Source organism: Giraffa tippelskirchi, chromosome 2 (assembly GCF_054371585.1).
Source record: "Giraffa tippelskirchi isolate mGirTip1 chromosome 2, T2T-mGirTip1v1.2.pri, whole genome shotgun sequence".
In the NCBI taxonomy this organism is placed as follows: Eukaryota; Metazoa; Chordata; class Mammalia; order Artiodactyla; family Giraffidae; genus Giraffa; species Giraffa tippelskirchi.
The window spans coordinates 165,026,074-165,043,054 of NC_137276.1; the positions used below are offsets into that span (position 1 = coordinate 165,026,074).

The window sequence follows — 16,981 nt, forward strand, 5'->3', positions numbered from 1 at the left end:
ATTTGCCTGTTACGCCAGGTGTTTCCTGACTTCCTACTTTTGCATTCCAGTCCCCTATAATGAAAAGGACATCTTTTTTGGGTGTTAGATCTAAAAGGTCTTGTAGGTCTTCACAGAACTGTTCAAGTTCAACTTCTTCAGCGTTGCTGGTCGGGGCATAGACTTGGATTACCGTGATATTGAATGGTTTGCCTTGCAAACGAACAGAGATCATTCTGTCATTTTTGAGATTCCATCCAAGTACTGCATTTCGGACTCTTTTGTTGACCATGATGGCTACTCCATTTCTTCTAAGGGATTCCAGCCCACAGTAGTAGATATAATGGTCATCTGAGTTAAATTCACCCATTCCAGTCCATCTTAGTTCACTGATTCCTAGAATGTTGATGTTCACTCTTGCCATCTCCTGTTTGACCACTTCCAATTTGCCTTGATTCATGGACCTAACATTCCAAGTTCCTATGCGATATTGCTCTTTATAGCATCGGACTTTGCTTCTATCACCAATCACATTGTTTTTGCTTTGGCTCCATCCCATCATTCTTTCTGGAGTTGTTTCTGCACTGATCTCCAGCAGCATATTGGGCACCTACCAACCTGGGGAGTTCATCTTTCAGTGTCCTATCTTTTTGCCTTTTCATACTGTTCATGGGGTTCTCAAGGCAAGAATACTGAAGTGGTTTGCCATGCCCTTCTCCAGTGGGCCACATTCTTGGGTGGCCCCACAAGGCATGGCTTAGTTTCATTGAGATAGACAAGGCTGTGGTCCATGTGATCAGGTTGGCTAGTTTTCTGTGATTATAGTTTCAGTGGGTCTGCCCTCTGATGCCCTCTCGCAACACCTACTGTCTTACTTGGGTTTCTCTTACCTTGGACGTGAGGTATCTCTTCACAGCTGCTCCAGCAAAGTGCAGCTGTTGCTCCTTACCTGGGACAAGGGGTATCTACTCACGACGGCCCCTCCTGACCTTAAATGTGGAGTAACTCCTCTCGGCCCTCCTGTGCCCATGCAGCCGCCGCTCCTTGGACCTGGGTTTATATTCTTTGCAGCCAAATATGGGAAAGCTGTATACAGTCAGCAAAAACAAGACCGGGAGCAGACTGTGGCTCAGATCATGAACTCCTTATTGCCAAATTCAGACTTAAATTGAAGAAAGTAGGGAAAACCACTAGACCATTCAGGTATGACCTAAATCAAATCCCGTATGATTATACGGTGGAAGTGAGAAATAGATTTAAGGGACTAGATCTGATAGAGTGCCTGATGAACTATGGACAGAGGTTCGTGACATTGTACAGGAGACAGGGATCAAGACCATCCCCATGGAAAAGAAACGCAAAAAAGCAAAATAGCTGTCTGAGGAGGCCTTAGAAATAGCTGGGAAAAGAAGAGAAGCAAAAAGCAAAGGAGAAAAGGAAAGATATTGCTATCTGAATGCAGAGTTCCAAAGAATAGCAAGGAGAGCTAAGAAAGCCTTCCTCAGCGATCAATGCCAAGAAATAGAGGAAAACAACAGAATGGGAAAGACTAGAGATCTCTTCAAGAAAATCAGAGATACCAAGGGAACATTTCATGCAAAGATGGGCTCAATAAAGGACAGAAGTGGTATGGACCTAACAGAAGCAGAAGATATTAAGAAGAGGTGGCAAGAATACACAGAAGAACTGTCCAAAAAAGATCTTCACGACCCAGATAATCATGATGGTGTGATCACTCACCTAGAGCCAGACATCCTGGAATGTGAAGTCAAGTGGGCCTTAGAAAGCATCACTACGAACAAAGCTAGTGGAGGTGATGGAATTCCAGTTGAGCTATTTCAAATCCTGAAAGATGATGCTGTGAAAGTGCTGCACTCGATATGCCAGCAAATTTGGAAAACTTAGCAGTGGCCACAGGACTGGAAAAGGTCAGTTTTCATTCCAATCCCAAAGAAAGGCAATGCCAAAAAATGTTCAAACTACCGCACAATGGCACTCATCTCACACGCTAGTAAAGTAATGCTCAAAATTCTCCAAGCCAGGCTTCAGCAATACGTGAACTGTGAACTTCCAGATGTTCAAGCTGGTTTCAGAAAAGGCAGAGGAACCAGAGATCAAATTGCCAATATCCGCTGGATCATCGAAAAAGCAAGAGAGTTCCAGAAAAACATCTATTTCTGCTTTATTGACGATGCCAAAGCCTTTGACTGTGTGGATCACAATAAACTGGAAAATTCTGAAAGAGATGGGAATACCAGACCATCTGACCTGTCTCTTGAGAAACCTGTATGCAGGTCAGGAAACAACAGTTAGAACTGGACATGGAACAACAGACTGGTTCCAAATAGGAAAAGGAGTACATCAAGGCTGTATATTGTCACCCTGCTTATTTAACTTATATGCCGAGTACATCATGAGAAATGCTGGGCTGGAAGAAACACAAGCTGGAATCAAGATTGCTGGGAGAAATATCAATAACCTCAGATATGCAGATGACACCACCCATATGGCAGAAAGCAAAGAAGAGTAAAGAGCCTCTTGATGAAAGTGAAAGAGGAGAGTGAAAAAGTTGGCTTAAAGCTCAACGTTCAGAAAACTAAGATCATGGCACCTGGTCCCATCACTTCATGGCAAATGGATGGGGAAACAGTGGAAACAGTGTCAGACTTTATTTTTTTGGGCTCCAAAATCACTGCAGATGGTGATTGCAGCCATGAAATTAAAAGACGCATACTCCTTGGAAGGAAGGTTATGACCAACCTAGATAGCATATTTAAAAGCAGAGACATTACTTTGCCAACAAAAGTCCGTCTAGTCAAGGCTATGGTTTTTCCAGTGGTTATGTATGGATGTGAGAGTTGGACTGTGAAGAAAGCTGAGCACCAAAGAATTGATGCTTTGAACTGTGGTGTTGGAGAAGACTCTTGAGAGATTCCCTTGGACTGCAAGAAGATCCAACCAGTCCATCCTAAAGGAGATCAATCCTGGGTGTTCATTGGAAGGTCTGATGTTGAAGCTGAAACTCCAATACTTTGGCCACCTCATGTGAAGTGTTGACTCATTGGAAAAGACCCTAATGCTGGGAAGGATTGGGGGCAGGAGGAGATGGGGACGACAGAGGATGAGATGGTTGGATGGCATCACCAACTGGATGGACATGGGTTTGGGTAAACTCCAGGAATTGGTGATGGACAGGGAGTCCTGGCATGCTGCGATTCATGAGGTCGCAAATAGTCGGACACGACTGAGCAACTGAACTGAACTGGTTACTATTTTGAAAGTAAACATGAGTAAAAATTATCAGAAGGAAATATGTTTATTTATGTTTGTTTTCCTTCCTTGACAAGTTTAAAAACCATGTAAGGGTTTTCCCTTCTAGTATTATAGGCATATAATCTTGATATTTCAAGAACAATTTATAAAGACTACAGATTAATAGAATCATAGTGTTTAATTTTTGTTTTTATGATATGCAGTTGAAGGTGTTTATTATACATTCTTTACATAGCAGAAAAATTGGAAACAATCTTGAATGGTTCGTAAAATGGTTAAAAAATTTAAGAGTTGCCACTGAAACAATGCTGAGAACAAATTATTTTAACAATGTGGGGAAATACTGTTAACGAGAAAAAACATGGTACAAAGTTGTATATACTACATGATCTCAGCCATATTAAAATAAGTAAAAATAACTAGAAGAAAATATATCAAATTATGTCATCTCTTAACATTTAAGATTATAGATCTGTTCCCCCATTTATTATAATATCATCTTCCATAAAAAGGCATTTTTATTTCAGGAATTTCACTGAAATGGTAACAAAATGATCTGTGGTTTCAGTAGACTTTGTTGTGCAACTTTAGTGCAAGTTAACTGAGGTTTTATGGTGCACCCAATATTTCTGTACAGTTGTCTTTTTCTGTTACCTATTAAGATAGTGACATGTAATCATGTGTGGTTATCACAGTCTTTCATGTAGATTTTAGAAATATACATACCTCAGCTCTATCCTGGAAATTCTGATTAAGTCAATCAAGAGGAGGACAAGCATTCCTAGTTTCTGAAAGTGCCACGGTTGATTTAAATAGGCACTGTAGCTGAGAAAGCAGTCTATAAGCAGGAACTGTTTTGTATGATACTAACTTTGTACTTAACAGCAGATATAAACTTTTGAATTAACATTTTTAAAGCCTTCACTTGCATTTAGTTGTTAAAGTTCAGGGGAAAGGAGCATATTGGAGTCACAGAAAGTGAATCATCAGGAACAAAATAAAATAGATATCATACTGTTTAAAATCTAACTAGGAAAAAAACTTTGTAAAAGATTCTGTTTAATAATATTGCATATCTAATTCATGATGGGTTTGGTTTTATCTCTTTCTTTGTAGTGAGTGGAGTGCCATAGAAAAAGAAATGGGTGATGGACTGCAGAGTGCTGGTCATCATATGGATGTGTAAGTACCCAGAGAATTTAAGGTAGAACTGGAGGTGACATTTAGTTCGAAAGTGTTAGTGATTCTTCTGTTTTTAAAAAGTTTGCTGGCATTTGTATTGTGCTCTCTGTGTACAGATTTGACTTAAAGAAGTTTATATCAGGAATGCAAGGTTAACATTCAAAAATCTTTCAGTTCAGTTCACATATTAGCAGGACAGAGAAGAGAATCCAGATGTTCATTTCAGTGTATGTCAAAAGCATTTTAAAATCTATTCACAGTAAAAATTTTCATCAAACTAGGAATATAAAGAATTTCCTCAGTGTAAAACATATAGCTAATACTGTACTTAATAGTCAATATTGATGTTTTCTCCTAAAATCAGGAATAAGGCAAGATTGTCTGCTCCACCACTACTGGTAGAAGTGGTAGTAGAGGTCCTGGTCAGCACAGTAAGGCAAGAAGATCAAATAAGTGGCATACATCTTAGAAAGGAAGAAGAAAAACTGTCCTGTCTTTATTTGCAGTTAACAGGATTTTTCTGTAGAAAATAAAGAATCAACCAAAAATACTATAGATCTAACAACTGAGTTTAATGGAAATGCATGATACATAATGAATATATAAAAAAACCATTTTTGCATACTAGTAAAATTAGAAAATAAAGCTTAAAAATGCTGTTTATAGTAGTGTGAAAGACCTCTACACTGAAAACTTTATATATAAACATTGCTGAGAGAAATTAAATACCTAAATAAAAGGTGAAATTAAACCATGTTCAGAGATTGGAAGACTCAGTAGTGTTAATATGAGCATTCTTCCTAAATGACAGTCCCAATCAAACCTGCAGTGATTTTTAATAGAAATCGATAAGCTGATTTGAAAATGTATATAGAAATTCAAAGAACATGAAGTAGTCAAAACAATCTTGAAAAAAAGGACAAAGTTGAATATATTACCTGATTTCAAGACTTACTATAGAGCTATAGTTATCAGGAGATACTGAGATAAACAGATCCATGGAATAGGATAGAATTCAGAAATAGATCCACATTTACATAGTTCATTTCAAGAAATGGTTCTGGAAATCTTCATGGGGAAAAAACTGAACCTTGAAGGCTTCCCTTTTGGCTCAGTGGTAGAGAATCCTCCTGACCATGTAGGAGCTGCAGTTCAATCCCTGCCCCCGGAAGATCCCACATGCCACACAGCAGCTAAGACCCTGTGCCACAACTGTTGAGCCTGTGCTCTAGAGCCCAGGAGCCACAAGTTCTTAGCCGACGTACTGCAGCTACTGAAGTATGCATTCCCTAGAGCCCGTGCTCTGCAACGAGAGAGGCCACTGCAATGAGAAGCCCATGTACTGCAGCTAGAGAGTAGCCCCTGCTCTCTGCAACTAGAGAAAAGCCCATGCAGCAACAAAGACCCAGCACAGAAAGGAAGGTGGAAAACTGTCTTTATTTGCAATTAACAGGATTTTTTTCTGTATAAATTTTATTTTTTCTGTGGAAAATAAGTAATTTTTTTAAAAAGTGAATTATTAAAAAAAAAAGGAACCTTGAGCCATATCTCACATCTTACAAAGCTAATTCAATTTGGATGATATACATCAATATAAAACCTTAAAGTACAGCTTTTAGTAGAAAATAGAATATTTTAGCAGCCTTTGAGTAAGCGAAAGATTTTTTTTAAAGGACACGAAAGGAAAAAAAGTCTTTTAAAAATGGTAAATTGTTCTTCAAAATTAGAAATTTTGGGATCTCCCTGGTGGTCCAGCAGTAAAGACGCTGTGTTTCCAGTGCAGGGAGCACTGATTTGAGCCCTGGGTAGGGAACTACTACCTAACATGCCGTACTAAAAAACAAAAAAATAATAATTAAAAATTTAGCTTATCAAAAGATTCCGTTATAAGTTGAAGGAATGTAGGAGTACAGTGTTAGTTGGGGAAGATAAGTTCTGGGGATGAATGGTGGTAATGGTTGCACAACAGCCTGAAAGTACTCAAAGCCACTGAACTATATACACCAATAAATTGTTAAAAAGGTGGATTTTACATTACATTTTACCACACACACAAAAACACCCCATTAAGATAGTGAAGAGGCAAGCCACAGACTGGGACTAAACGTTTCCAACCAAAATATATAAAGAACTCCTACAACTGAATAATAAAGAGACAAAAATATTTATTTTATTTAAATATCATTTTTCTTTGGATTATTATTTAAGCTGACCAGCTGCTTTTCAACTATTTTGTTGTCTTCCTGCATTCTGTTGACAGGACAGTCTCAGTATTTGCAGGAATTTGGGATTATCCCTTCACTTGGTTTATGTAAATGTTAAATAAAATTAATTTTAATACTAATACCAAAAGCATCTTTACCTCTTACCCCTTTCTCCACGCTGTCTTTCCTATCTTCAAGCCACCAGTCACTTACCTTTTTTGTTTTCTTAACATTAACTTTTCCAGAATCGTAGATTTATGAACTACAGACAATTTTTCCTACTCTTAACAGTGATTCTCAAGACATTTTTCAGTCACAAAAGACAAAGTCCACACTCTCACAAATGTAAATTTATATTTACAGAATACATATTTTGGCTACTTTCATAAACACTATAAGCACATCGCTTTTCAGTGAGCATTAACTTAAATTTTTTGTTTATTTTTTAATTCAGTAAACTTGTTTACTTACCTGCATGAAGCAGGCTTGGAGACATAAAGTATATTTTTCTTTTATGCCCATGCTAAGGAATCAGAATTAATTTGAAAAAAGAATGCTACTTATACCATACAGAAGAAATAAATGACATAGCCCATGTCCTTGTGGAATTTATAATGTGACCAGAGAAAGTGTTGTTGCTCAGTTGTGTCCAACTTTTTTCGACCCCATGGGCTGCACCCCATGGACTCTGTCCATCGAATTGCCCATGCAAGAATACTGGAGTGGGTAGACATTCCCTTCTCCAGGGGATCTTCCCAACCCAGGGATTGAACCTGGGTCTCCTGCATTGCAAGCAGATTGTTTACCATCTGAGCCACCAGGGAAGCTCTGGTGATCAGAGAAAATCAACACGAAAGACAGTTCTTTTTTTTTTCTTTTTAACTTTTTATTTTGTATTGGAGTATAGCCGATTAACAAAGTGTTCTGATAGTTTGAGGTGAACAGTGAAGGGACTCAGTGATGCATATACCTATAAGAGATTTCTTTGATAAGATTTAAGTTCTCAGTTTTTGACAAGAGATCAGAAGTAGAGTGACGAACAAAGACTAAAGAAGTCTGGGGAGATTTCTAGAGGTGTTGAGGATTTGGAGAAGCAGTGTGGAGTGCCATTATATTTCTGTGCAAGGAAATACTCAGGTCTAAGAACAAGAATGGCACAACAGTGAGGGACTTGTCCAGATCAAAGCAGAGGTTGCTATTGAGAATTAGAGTAAAATAATGCTTCTAAAATTTTCTATGATCTTTATTTGTTCAACTGTTCCTTTTATAGCTTTTTGACTTTATGTAGTTGCTATCAAGGATACTAAATTCTTCAATTACACAAAATTCTTATTCTTTCTACAGATTTTGTAGCCCTTTTTATACTACATTTAAGAAAAGATACTACAGTGCTTAAGGTAGCTTAAGCTACCTTAAGAAGGACCATTTTTTTGTTTACTTTTTTTATATATCCAAGCCCTTGCTAAACACATTTTGGTAAAATTCAGTAGAATTGTCATGGTAATTAAGGATTGCTATTTGAAGGGAGGGATAAATTAGGAGTGTGGGATTAACAGACACAGACTACATAAAATAAGTAACAAGGGTGTACTATATAGCATAGGGCACTATATTTAATATCTTGTAATAACCTATAATGGAAAATTTGAAAGAAATATATAACTGAATCACTTTGCTATATACCTGAAACTAATATAGGATTGCAAATCAGCTATACTTCAATTTAAAAATTGCTATAAATGTTTCTAAATGCTTATTCTCATTTTCTGTACTTTGGTCATGCATGGGTAGCAAGTGGTCAGCCGACCATGCTTTGAATAGCCCTTCTTTAGAATATTAATATTTTGTTTCTTGATAAGTTACTATATATGTTATTTTTTAAACAGATATGCATCTTCTATTGATGATATTTTGGAAGATGAAGAACATTATGCAGATCAGTTAAAGGAGTATCTTTTTTATGCAGAAGCATTGCGGTAGGTATAATACTTGTTCCAGATGCAGTCCTGTGGGTGGTCAACACTCTCTTCATCTGTTACGCTAAAATAAAGGGAGTAAGGTGATTTTTAAATGAATTCCTTCCCCTTGATATTGAATGAGATCTCACTGTATTCCTGTCTGTTGCAGAGTGCTAGACGTAGGAATTTAAGACGACCCTGATCCCTGGTGTCTCAGATGGTAAAGATTCTGCATGCAATGCAGGAGACCTGGGTTCAGTCTCTGGGTTGGGAAGATACCCTGGAGAAGGAAATAGCAACCTACCAGTATTCTTGCCTGGAGAATCCCATGGACAGAGGAGCCTGGAGGGTTACAGTCCATGGGGTCACAAAGAGTCGGTTGACTAAGCGACTAACACATTCACTATATTTGAAACATTATACTGATAAAACCTGTTAGTCTCTGACTTTGGGTCTGTCTATATGTTGTTCTTTCTGCTTTTTCCAGCTTGGAGATTGGAAGCAAAGTACACATTGAGAGTGTGTTATCATGGTCTGTCATTAAATTGTATATTACCTTTAAATTCTGTGATGTTTCCATACCTGCATATTTTATCTCCTTAGTAAGGCTGTAAAATTTCTTAATGTCAGGACTTTGTCTTCTGTTTTTATGGTATCTTCTGCAGAGCCAAACAGAATTCTCTGGGAGATATGCCAGTTTAGAAAAATGAATCATTTTCCTGTCACTTTTAAAATCAATATAAGAATTGTGTTAATAAAACAGAAGAGCAATATTCCTTTGGCTGTTCAGTAGCTGGGATGAAAACATCACATTGTTAACCTTTTTCCTTCTAGAGCTTTGAGTAGTAGAGGTCACATCAAGCTTTTTCAAGTAACTTACCAAAGGAAGGTTGCTCAACACAATGGAATTCTTGGCAACTCTTAAAGATTATAGAAAAGATGAATGTATATTGATGAACAAACGTGTCTTTGGTATATGGTTCAGAAATGCCTAGCTAAAGTCTAGAACAATATATGCCATCTATTAATATGAATTGTGTCTGGTTAGTAGAACTAGGGAGAAGAAAGTGTTCTTGAAACTTACTTAGTACATTCCTGTATTAGAATCTTTTTTCTTTTTTTTTTTTAGTGAGCATAGATTACTTTTATGATAATAAAAACTAATAGACATTTCTAAATAGAAAACTTTGAGATAATCTTTTTAAACAATACTCAGTTGTTATATGAGATTATAACATTAGTTCCAGTTAGTTCCAGTGCTGTACAAAAAAGCTTTTTTAAAAAATGTATGTGATAATGGTATGTTTATTGAAAAAATTTTTGCAAGTATCTGGAAAACAACCTTTTTTGATTTAAGAGTATATAAAGTTTTTATGCTTAGGTTCTGCTAGATTAAATTTTTAATGTTGGGCTACTACCTTTTAAGCTTAAAAATGCTAGATATAAAAGTTCTAACCATAGTAAGACATGAATGCCTCCACTTTACCCCTGGGGGAAAAATTTAACATGTTAATAATTAGAGAGGCCACAAAAATTAAATGGCAGCACTGTGTTTTCCCTAGAGCTGTGTGCAGGAAACATGAACTTATGCAGTATGACTTGGAGATGGCTGCTCAGGACCTAGCATCCAAGAAGCAGCAGTGTGAGGAACTGGCAACTGGGGTGAGCTGTTTTCCATTTGGGTCTTTGGTATTATTATAACGAACCTTAAGTGAAATGGGCTGCAGGATGCCTGTAGCTTTTAAAGGGGAGTAATTTGTGGACAACTTTATGATTTTTTTGGTTGTGATCTTGACATAAAAAGATATAAGCCATTAGGGACTTCCCTGATGGTCCTATTGGTTAAGACTATGTGCTTTCATTGCAGGGAGCATGAGTTCAATCCCTGGTCAGGGAACTAAGGTCCCACATGCTGCGTGGTGGTGGCCAAAAAGTAAAATTAAATTTAAAAAATTAAGTCGTAAAAAAAATGTAAGCCATTAAAACATATATAGTGTTATAAGAAATTTTGCCATATTGCACTGTGTGATAAGAACCATCTCTTTTCTGATTAAGTCTAAGTGAAAAAAACCGTTATTCTTTGGGATTGAAATAATGACCTTTGCAAGGTTTAATTTGATCACTTACATTATAGAAATTTTAGTTAACTTTGAAAAACTTTGCCTTGTTAGAATCAGTGCCTCTCTCCTAACAGAGCTTTTTGTGTACTTTATTCTTGAATCCTTACAGTGAGTACTTGTGAAGAAAATTTCATATCTTACTGTATTAGATTTAGATAATTTTTATAATCAGCTTTCGACTGTCCAGCTATTTCATTGGAATAAGTAAGCTGTCATGGTGAGAGCACACAATCTGGAAGTAATGAAGCCGTGATAGTGCCGCTATTTATAAGTCATTTCATAGTTAACGAGTCCTTTACTTTTAAAAGTGCTTGTGGGCTACCCACATAAAGATATGTGGGGAAAGACCTTTGACCATGAAGCAGGTACACACCAGCTTGACTTATTTTTAAAATCCAGGGAAAATTTCCAGTCCATTTTCAGGGAGCTTGGTCCTCTACTCCTGCATGTGCAGGGAAAAGTGTTTCCTTCAGTAAACTCCAGAGAGGGAGGAGATGGTGAAGTTTGATGCTTGGGTTTAGGCATTCTGTTTTATTAATAGATAACCAAGTTTCAGTGTGAGTTATGCAGATTTTAAATGGTTTTTTCAGTTTGGTTTATTTTCATTGTTGCCTGTTGAATTTTATCCATTTTTTATGATCACAGAGTAATTGAAAAAATATGACTGCTGACGTAAATAACATGCCTAGTATTTCACCTGGAAGTTTTCCATATGGTGAAGAAGCTCAGTTAAAATTTTTCCTTTTTTGATTCTTCAACATTTTCTAGTATTATAAGCCTTAATAGTAGCCCCCTGATTGTATGGTTTGTGGTGTTCTGTCTGAGGTAGGGGGGAAATGGCCATTTCCTCTTTAAAAAAAATTGTGGTAAAATATACAGAACATAGCATTTGTTGTTTTAACCATTTTTCAAGTTTAGGAGTAGTAAGTTCATTTACATTGTTGTGCAACCAACCTGCAGAACTCTTCGTCTTACAAAATTGAAACTCTATACTTATTAAATATCAACTATTAATTTCCCTCTTCACCTAGCCCCTGGCAGTCACCATTCCACTTTCTGTCTCTGTAAGTTACACTACTCTGGATACTTCATATAAGTAGACTTGTACTGTATTTGTCTTTTTGTGACTGGCTTATTTTACTTAGCACAGTGTCCTCAAGGTTCATCCATGTTGTAGCGTATGTCAGAATTTTCTTCCTTTTTAAGACTGAAAAATATTTCAGTGTACAGATGTTATTTATCCATTCATCTGTTTCTGTTTCATTTTAGACTGTGAGAACATTTTCTTTGAAGGGAATGACTACCAAGCTCTTTGGTCAAGAAACTCCAGAGCAGAGAGAAGCCAGAATAAAGATGCTAGAAGAACAAATAAAGGAAGGAGAACAACAACTTAAGTCTAAAAATCTGGAAGGCAGGTAAAAATGCTGGGATGTTTAACATGGCTAGACTTGTACACTCTGTGGCAGGTAGCTTATAATCATTCCTAGCTTCATCAGTGTCCCTGGATGTAGCCTCTTCTAAAATACAGTGATTGAATATTCCTAAGAAATTTGAGTAATCAAAAATCATGTTACAGAGAAACAGTTGTGTTAGTGTTGGGGAACGGGGAAGAAGGACGTGTTTAAACTTCATAATATTATTTTCTTGCATTTTACATGATTTCTATCCTTTGCATATTTCCTCCACTCTTTTCTGTCACTTAAAAGCCTGATCATTCTGCAATGCCCAGCTCTTGAACTGCTTCCTTTGTTAAGCCTTTTCTTATCCTCACAGGCTGTCACAGCACTTGATTCATGCCCTTATCCCATGGCAGTTTGTACAGTGTGACTGTCTCTGGCTAAATTATGAACCCTTCAAAGTCAGTGATTGTGTCTTCTTCATCTTTGTGTCCCAGCACCTTGCATATGGCTTAGAATATAATTATTCCATAAATATTTTTAGAAATTCAGTTCTCAGAGATCTGCCATTGACTTTTGGGCTCATTTTTCATGTTGTTTTTGTCTGATAGTTGTTGAGTAGATCAAGGCAGACCAAGAGTTTCACTGATTTGGAGGTGGTTTTGTTAATTTTTGAAACTGCTGGTGTCAAGTAAGTCAAAGTAAACTCATGAAGAGTTAAAAAGACAAATGGCTCTCAGAATTTTTAAGACTAGTTGTCATTTAAAGAAAATACATGATAAATGTGATACATAATCCATCTTGTTGAAAAGACTGTATGTTTCGCAGTGACTCCAGGCAGGTAAGTTCATGTGGCATCTATTAGGCTTATAAGTCGGTTCAAGGAGCTATTTACAACTGTTTTATAGGAATAATTTGAAGCTGGAATTTGTGGTAAAAGAGACTATTAAAATGTAGAAGAGTGTATGACTGTCTGCTTTTTCTCTCACTTTATAGACAAAAACCCAACTCAGATGAGAAGTGTTTATTTGAATTAATAATATGTAGTTTACTTAATTTAAATAAGAATAATAATGACGACTATACCCTTTATTTCAGAGAGTTTGTCAAAAATGCTTGGGCTGATATTGAACGCTTCAAAGAACAAAAGAACCATGATTTAAAGGAGGCCCTCATAAGCTACGCAGTCATGCAGATCAGTATGTGCAAAAAGGTAGGTTTTGGTTTCAGTGAAGGTACAAGTATATTCAGAAGTGCTGGCAAATTTCTTTAAAATCAGTTTCTTATTTGGAACAAAGTATATATTGTTTTCATTTTTAAAGTCCATTCTTCTCTTCCAGAATGTTTCCCAGTTTCTCTACTTAATTTTGAAAGAAGTGTCATAATCAAAATCTTAAATCTCATCTAAAGTTCCAAATTTGTATGCCCTATTTATTACTTGCATTTGAAAATATGTACTGAAAACATTACTGTGGTTATGTGATATTCTTGCATAGGGCAGTAAAATACCATTCCTAACAGCGATACATACTTTGATTGGAAAATGGTCTAAACGTTAGGGCCTGGATAAAGTAGTATCTGATGGAGTATTCATTGTTAGAAAAGGCAAGATAGGTCTCACATGCACTGTCCTAATAAGATGTCCTAATAGGACGGCAGATGAGATAACAAGCTACACACTAGTGCATATAATGCAATCCTGTTTTTGTGGGAAAGAGGAAAGTGTGTATTTTTTAAATGATTGTATATATACAAATGAGTTTGAAAAGATACACATGAAAGTGTGTATTAATAAACATGTCATTGATACCTATCATGTAAGGTATGAACACTGAAGCTTATTCTGGTTAAAATAAATGTTTTGGCAGTGATGGAAATTTTTCTAAAATGATGTTGTAAGAACAAAATGTATAATATTCCTTAACCTCGTTTTCATAACCCCAGAGCTGCCTATGTGATAACCAGTCAGTACTGGTGCTTTACATTTCTCTAGTGCTTCTCAATTTATTGAGCGATTCAGCATGCTTTATCTCAGTAAATCATTTAGTAAGGCAATCTGGGACATTTTAAAGGATTCTTGTGTGGTTTTGTTTTGTTTTGTTTTTCTTTTTGTGTTCCATCAGGGAGGAAGAAAAGCTAAAAAAATTGATTTTTTTCCTATTGTTCAAAGCTTCAATAAATATTGATAAACTTTAATGTATAAGTATTAAAATATTCTTCATAAATTAGCAGTTACTGGAGAATATATATATATAAACAAGATATATATATATATATATATATATATATATATATCTTGTTTGTTGAAAACATACCTTCTACCACTTTCTAGATTTTACTGTTACATTTTTTACAAACATGCATTTTTGTTTAAGCCTATTAGGTATATAATAGCATGTTAGTTTTTGCTAAATAGCCTGCTGTGGCACCCCACTCCAGTACTCTTGCCTGGAAAATCCCATGGACGGAGGAGGCTGGTAGGCTGCAGTCCTTCGGGTCGCTAAGAGTCAGACACGACTGAGCGACTTCACTTTCACTTTTCACTTTTCACTTTCATACATTGGAGAAGGAAATGGCAACCCACTCCAGTGTTCTTGCCTGGAGAATCCCAGGGACGGTGGAGCCTGGTGGGCTGCCGTCTATGGGGTCGCACAGAGTCAGACATGACTGAAGCGACTTAGCAGCAGCAGCAGGAACCATTGAGAGGGAGTTTATAACTTTTTACCAAAATATTGGTTATTAGGTTAATAAATTAATAGTTCATTAAATTGTATTTAATTGTTAGACTAATCGGGTTTTTTGTTTCAGATATTGCAAAACTTGTTTGTTTTATAAGTAGAAATGATATGAATATATGATAAGAGTAAATGAGTCTTTCAAAAAGAAGTAGGAGTTCTCTCTTTTTTTGAAGATAGGCTCATATAATGATTCTATTACTTTTTTCAGAAGTATTTCACTTTGACTTATATTAGCCATTGCCAGAAAAAGTTTGTTGGACTTATTAATTAATCCAAAAGGTGAAACCTAACATACCAGTAAGCCAAGTAATTGGGCTTTCAAAATCCTTCCAAAATTACATTTTAAAGTTTTGGGGGCTTTTTTTTTTGGTTTGTTTTAAAAGGGAATTCAAGTTTGGACCAATGCTAAGGAATGCTTTAGCAAGATGTAATCCTGTGAAATGAATTTCTCTTCAATCAAAGTACCCCAAAACAGAAGCACAAGTAAATAAAAAGATTTGTTACCCTGCATACACAAAAATATATAGTAAGTTGAGTAAGTTCGACTTTCTTTAATTTGATTATATTAATAGTTATATTAATATAGCACAAAAGGATGTATTTCAATGAAGATTAAATATTATAATTTGAGGTTTTGGGGACTGGTGCTGATTGTAAAATGTTAATTAGATAAAATATACCAACAGATGGTTGCTTCTGAACCAGTGTCTGAACATCAAGATGTTCGGTCATTTCTAGAAGTTCGTTTCAGTGCCCACTGTTTCATATCTGCTTATGTAGGGAGTCTTTCCCTAAGAATGAATTCTTATCTTTATGTGGTAAGGCCCACTAATCTATCACAGAGGGTTAATTTTTCTTGCCTTACAGTTGAGCTATTTGGTTTGACAAAGCTCAGCTGAAATTTAGTGTGAAATCTAAGAATTTCTCCCACATTCATTAATGCCCCCGAACATTGCATACGCTAGACAATGCCTTCAGTGTGTGTTTCACCAGAATTTTGATATGGTCAAAAATTTTATATTGCCAACAAAGAAGATTCAACTTCTCAGTGGAATACATTGTTATAATCTAGGAATTGCTATATAGAAAGTTTTGAGTATGTTACATATACAAGCATCAAATTCTTAAATAATTCTTAACCTCAGTGATGAGCCTAAATTTACTCTGCTTGGCTCTCTATACATGGCATTTCAGGGTACAAGATGTAGCATTTCAATGTATAAGATATATGTAGTGAACATACGTATTAGTATCTTCATTATTATCATCCTTTTTTATTGCTTGGCTGTAATTTTTATAAAGATAAGTTATATTGCTTTTGTGTATGTGTTTTTGTGGTATATGTTCAGAAACCAAGCACCCTTGGAATTGGTAGCTTTGCAGAACTCTACATGTGTACTCATTATTACTAATTATGTAAAAAAGAATTTTCAGTACTGTTCAACATTTGACTTTTTTACATGTTTGAAATGTTGCTGAATTTTTGTGCTGTTTGCCAGACTTTTACGGTAAATAAATGAAGTACTGTGTTGATTTTCATATGATTTTTGTTATTTAACAAAGTGGTCTATATCTATTAGTATCTGATGACCTGTGGAAAAATAATATATGCCACATTATGTTTAGAAGAGTTTAATTGTATAAATTTGTCTTATGCCAAAATGTTGGATTTCTTAAAAATAAGATGCTGAAATGATATATGATTTTTAAATTTTAACCTTTTTTAAAAAAAAGATAAAATTGTTAGAAGCCAAAGTCATCTTGATAGGTACACTTTTCATCCCACTGAAGTGTACCCTCTCTTGGCTCACGAAATAAAATAGCTTTCCATTTGGCCTGTAAAATCAAAAGCCTTTTCTTCCAACCTAACCTTATGCTAAATAGAAAATGTATTAGAGGACTTCCCTGGTGGTACAATGGATAAGAGTCTGCCTGCCAATACAGGAGACACAGGTTCGATCCTTGGTCCGGGAAGATTCCACATACCTTGGAGCAACCAAGTCCACGAGCCACACTACTGAGCCTGCATGCTCTAGAGCCTGTGAGCCACCGCTAATGAGCTCCTGTGCTGCAGCTACTAAAGCCCACGCACTTAGAGCCCGTGCTCCACAACAAGAGAAGCCACTGCAG

General features: G+C 36.1%; 1 protein-coding gene across 3 annotated transcripts in view; it reads left to right on the forward strand.

The window, feature by feature from the left end:
• Positions 1-16,390, forward strand: part of SNX4 (sorting nexin 4) — a 54,816-nt gene extending 38,426 nt beyond the window's left edge. For all 3 annotated transcript variants that reach the window (XM_081571673.1, XM_081571674.1, XM_081571675.1), the window contains exons 9-14: positions 4,369-4,434; positions 8,525-8,614; positions 10,159-10,258; positions 11,986-12,131; positions 13,212-13,326; positions 15,235-16,390. In XM_081571673.1, coding sequence (XP_081427799.1) covers positions 4,369-4,434; positions 8,525-8,614; positions 10,159-10,258; positions 11,986-12,131; positions 13,212-13,326; positions 15,235-15,282 — 565 coding nt within the window. In that variant the 3' untranslated portion in view covers positions 15,283-16,390. The remainder of the gene's footprint in view (positions 1-4,368; positions 4,435-8,524; positions 8,615-10,158; positions 10,259-11,985; positions 12,132-13,211; positions 13,327-15,234) is intronic.
• The last annotated feature ends 591 nt before the right edge of the window (positions 16,391-16,981 follow it).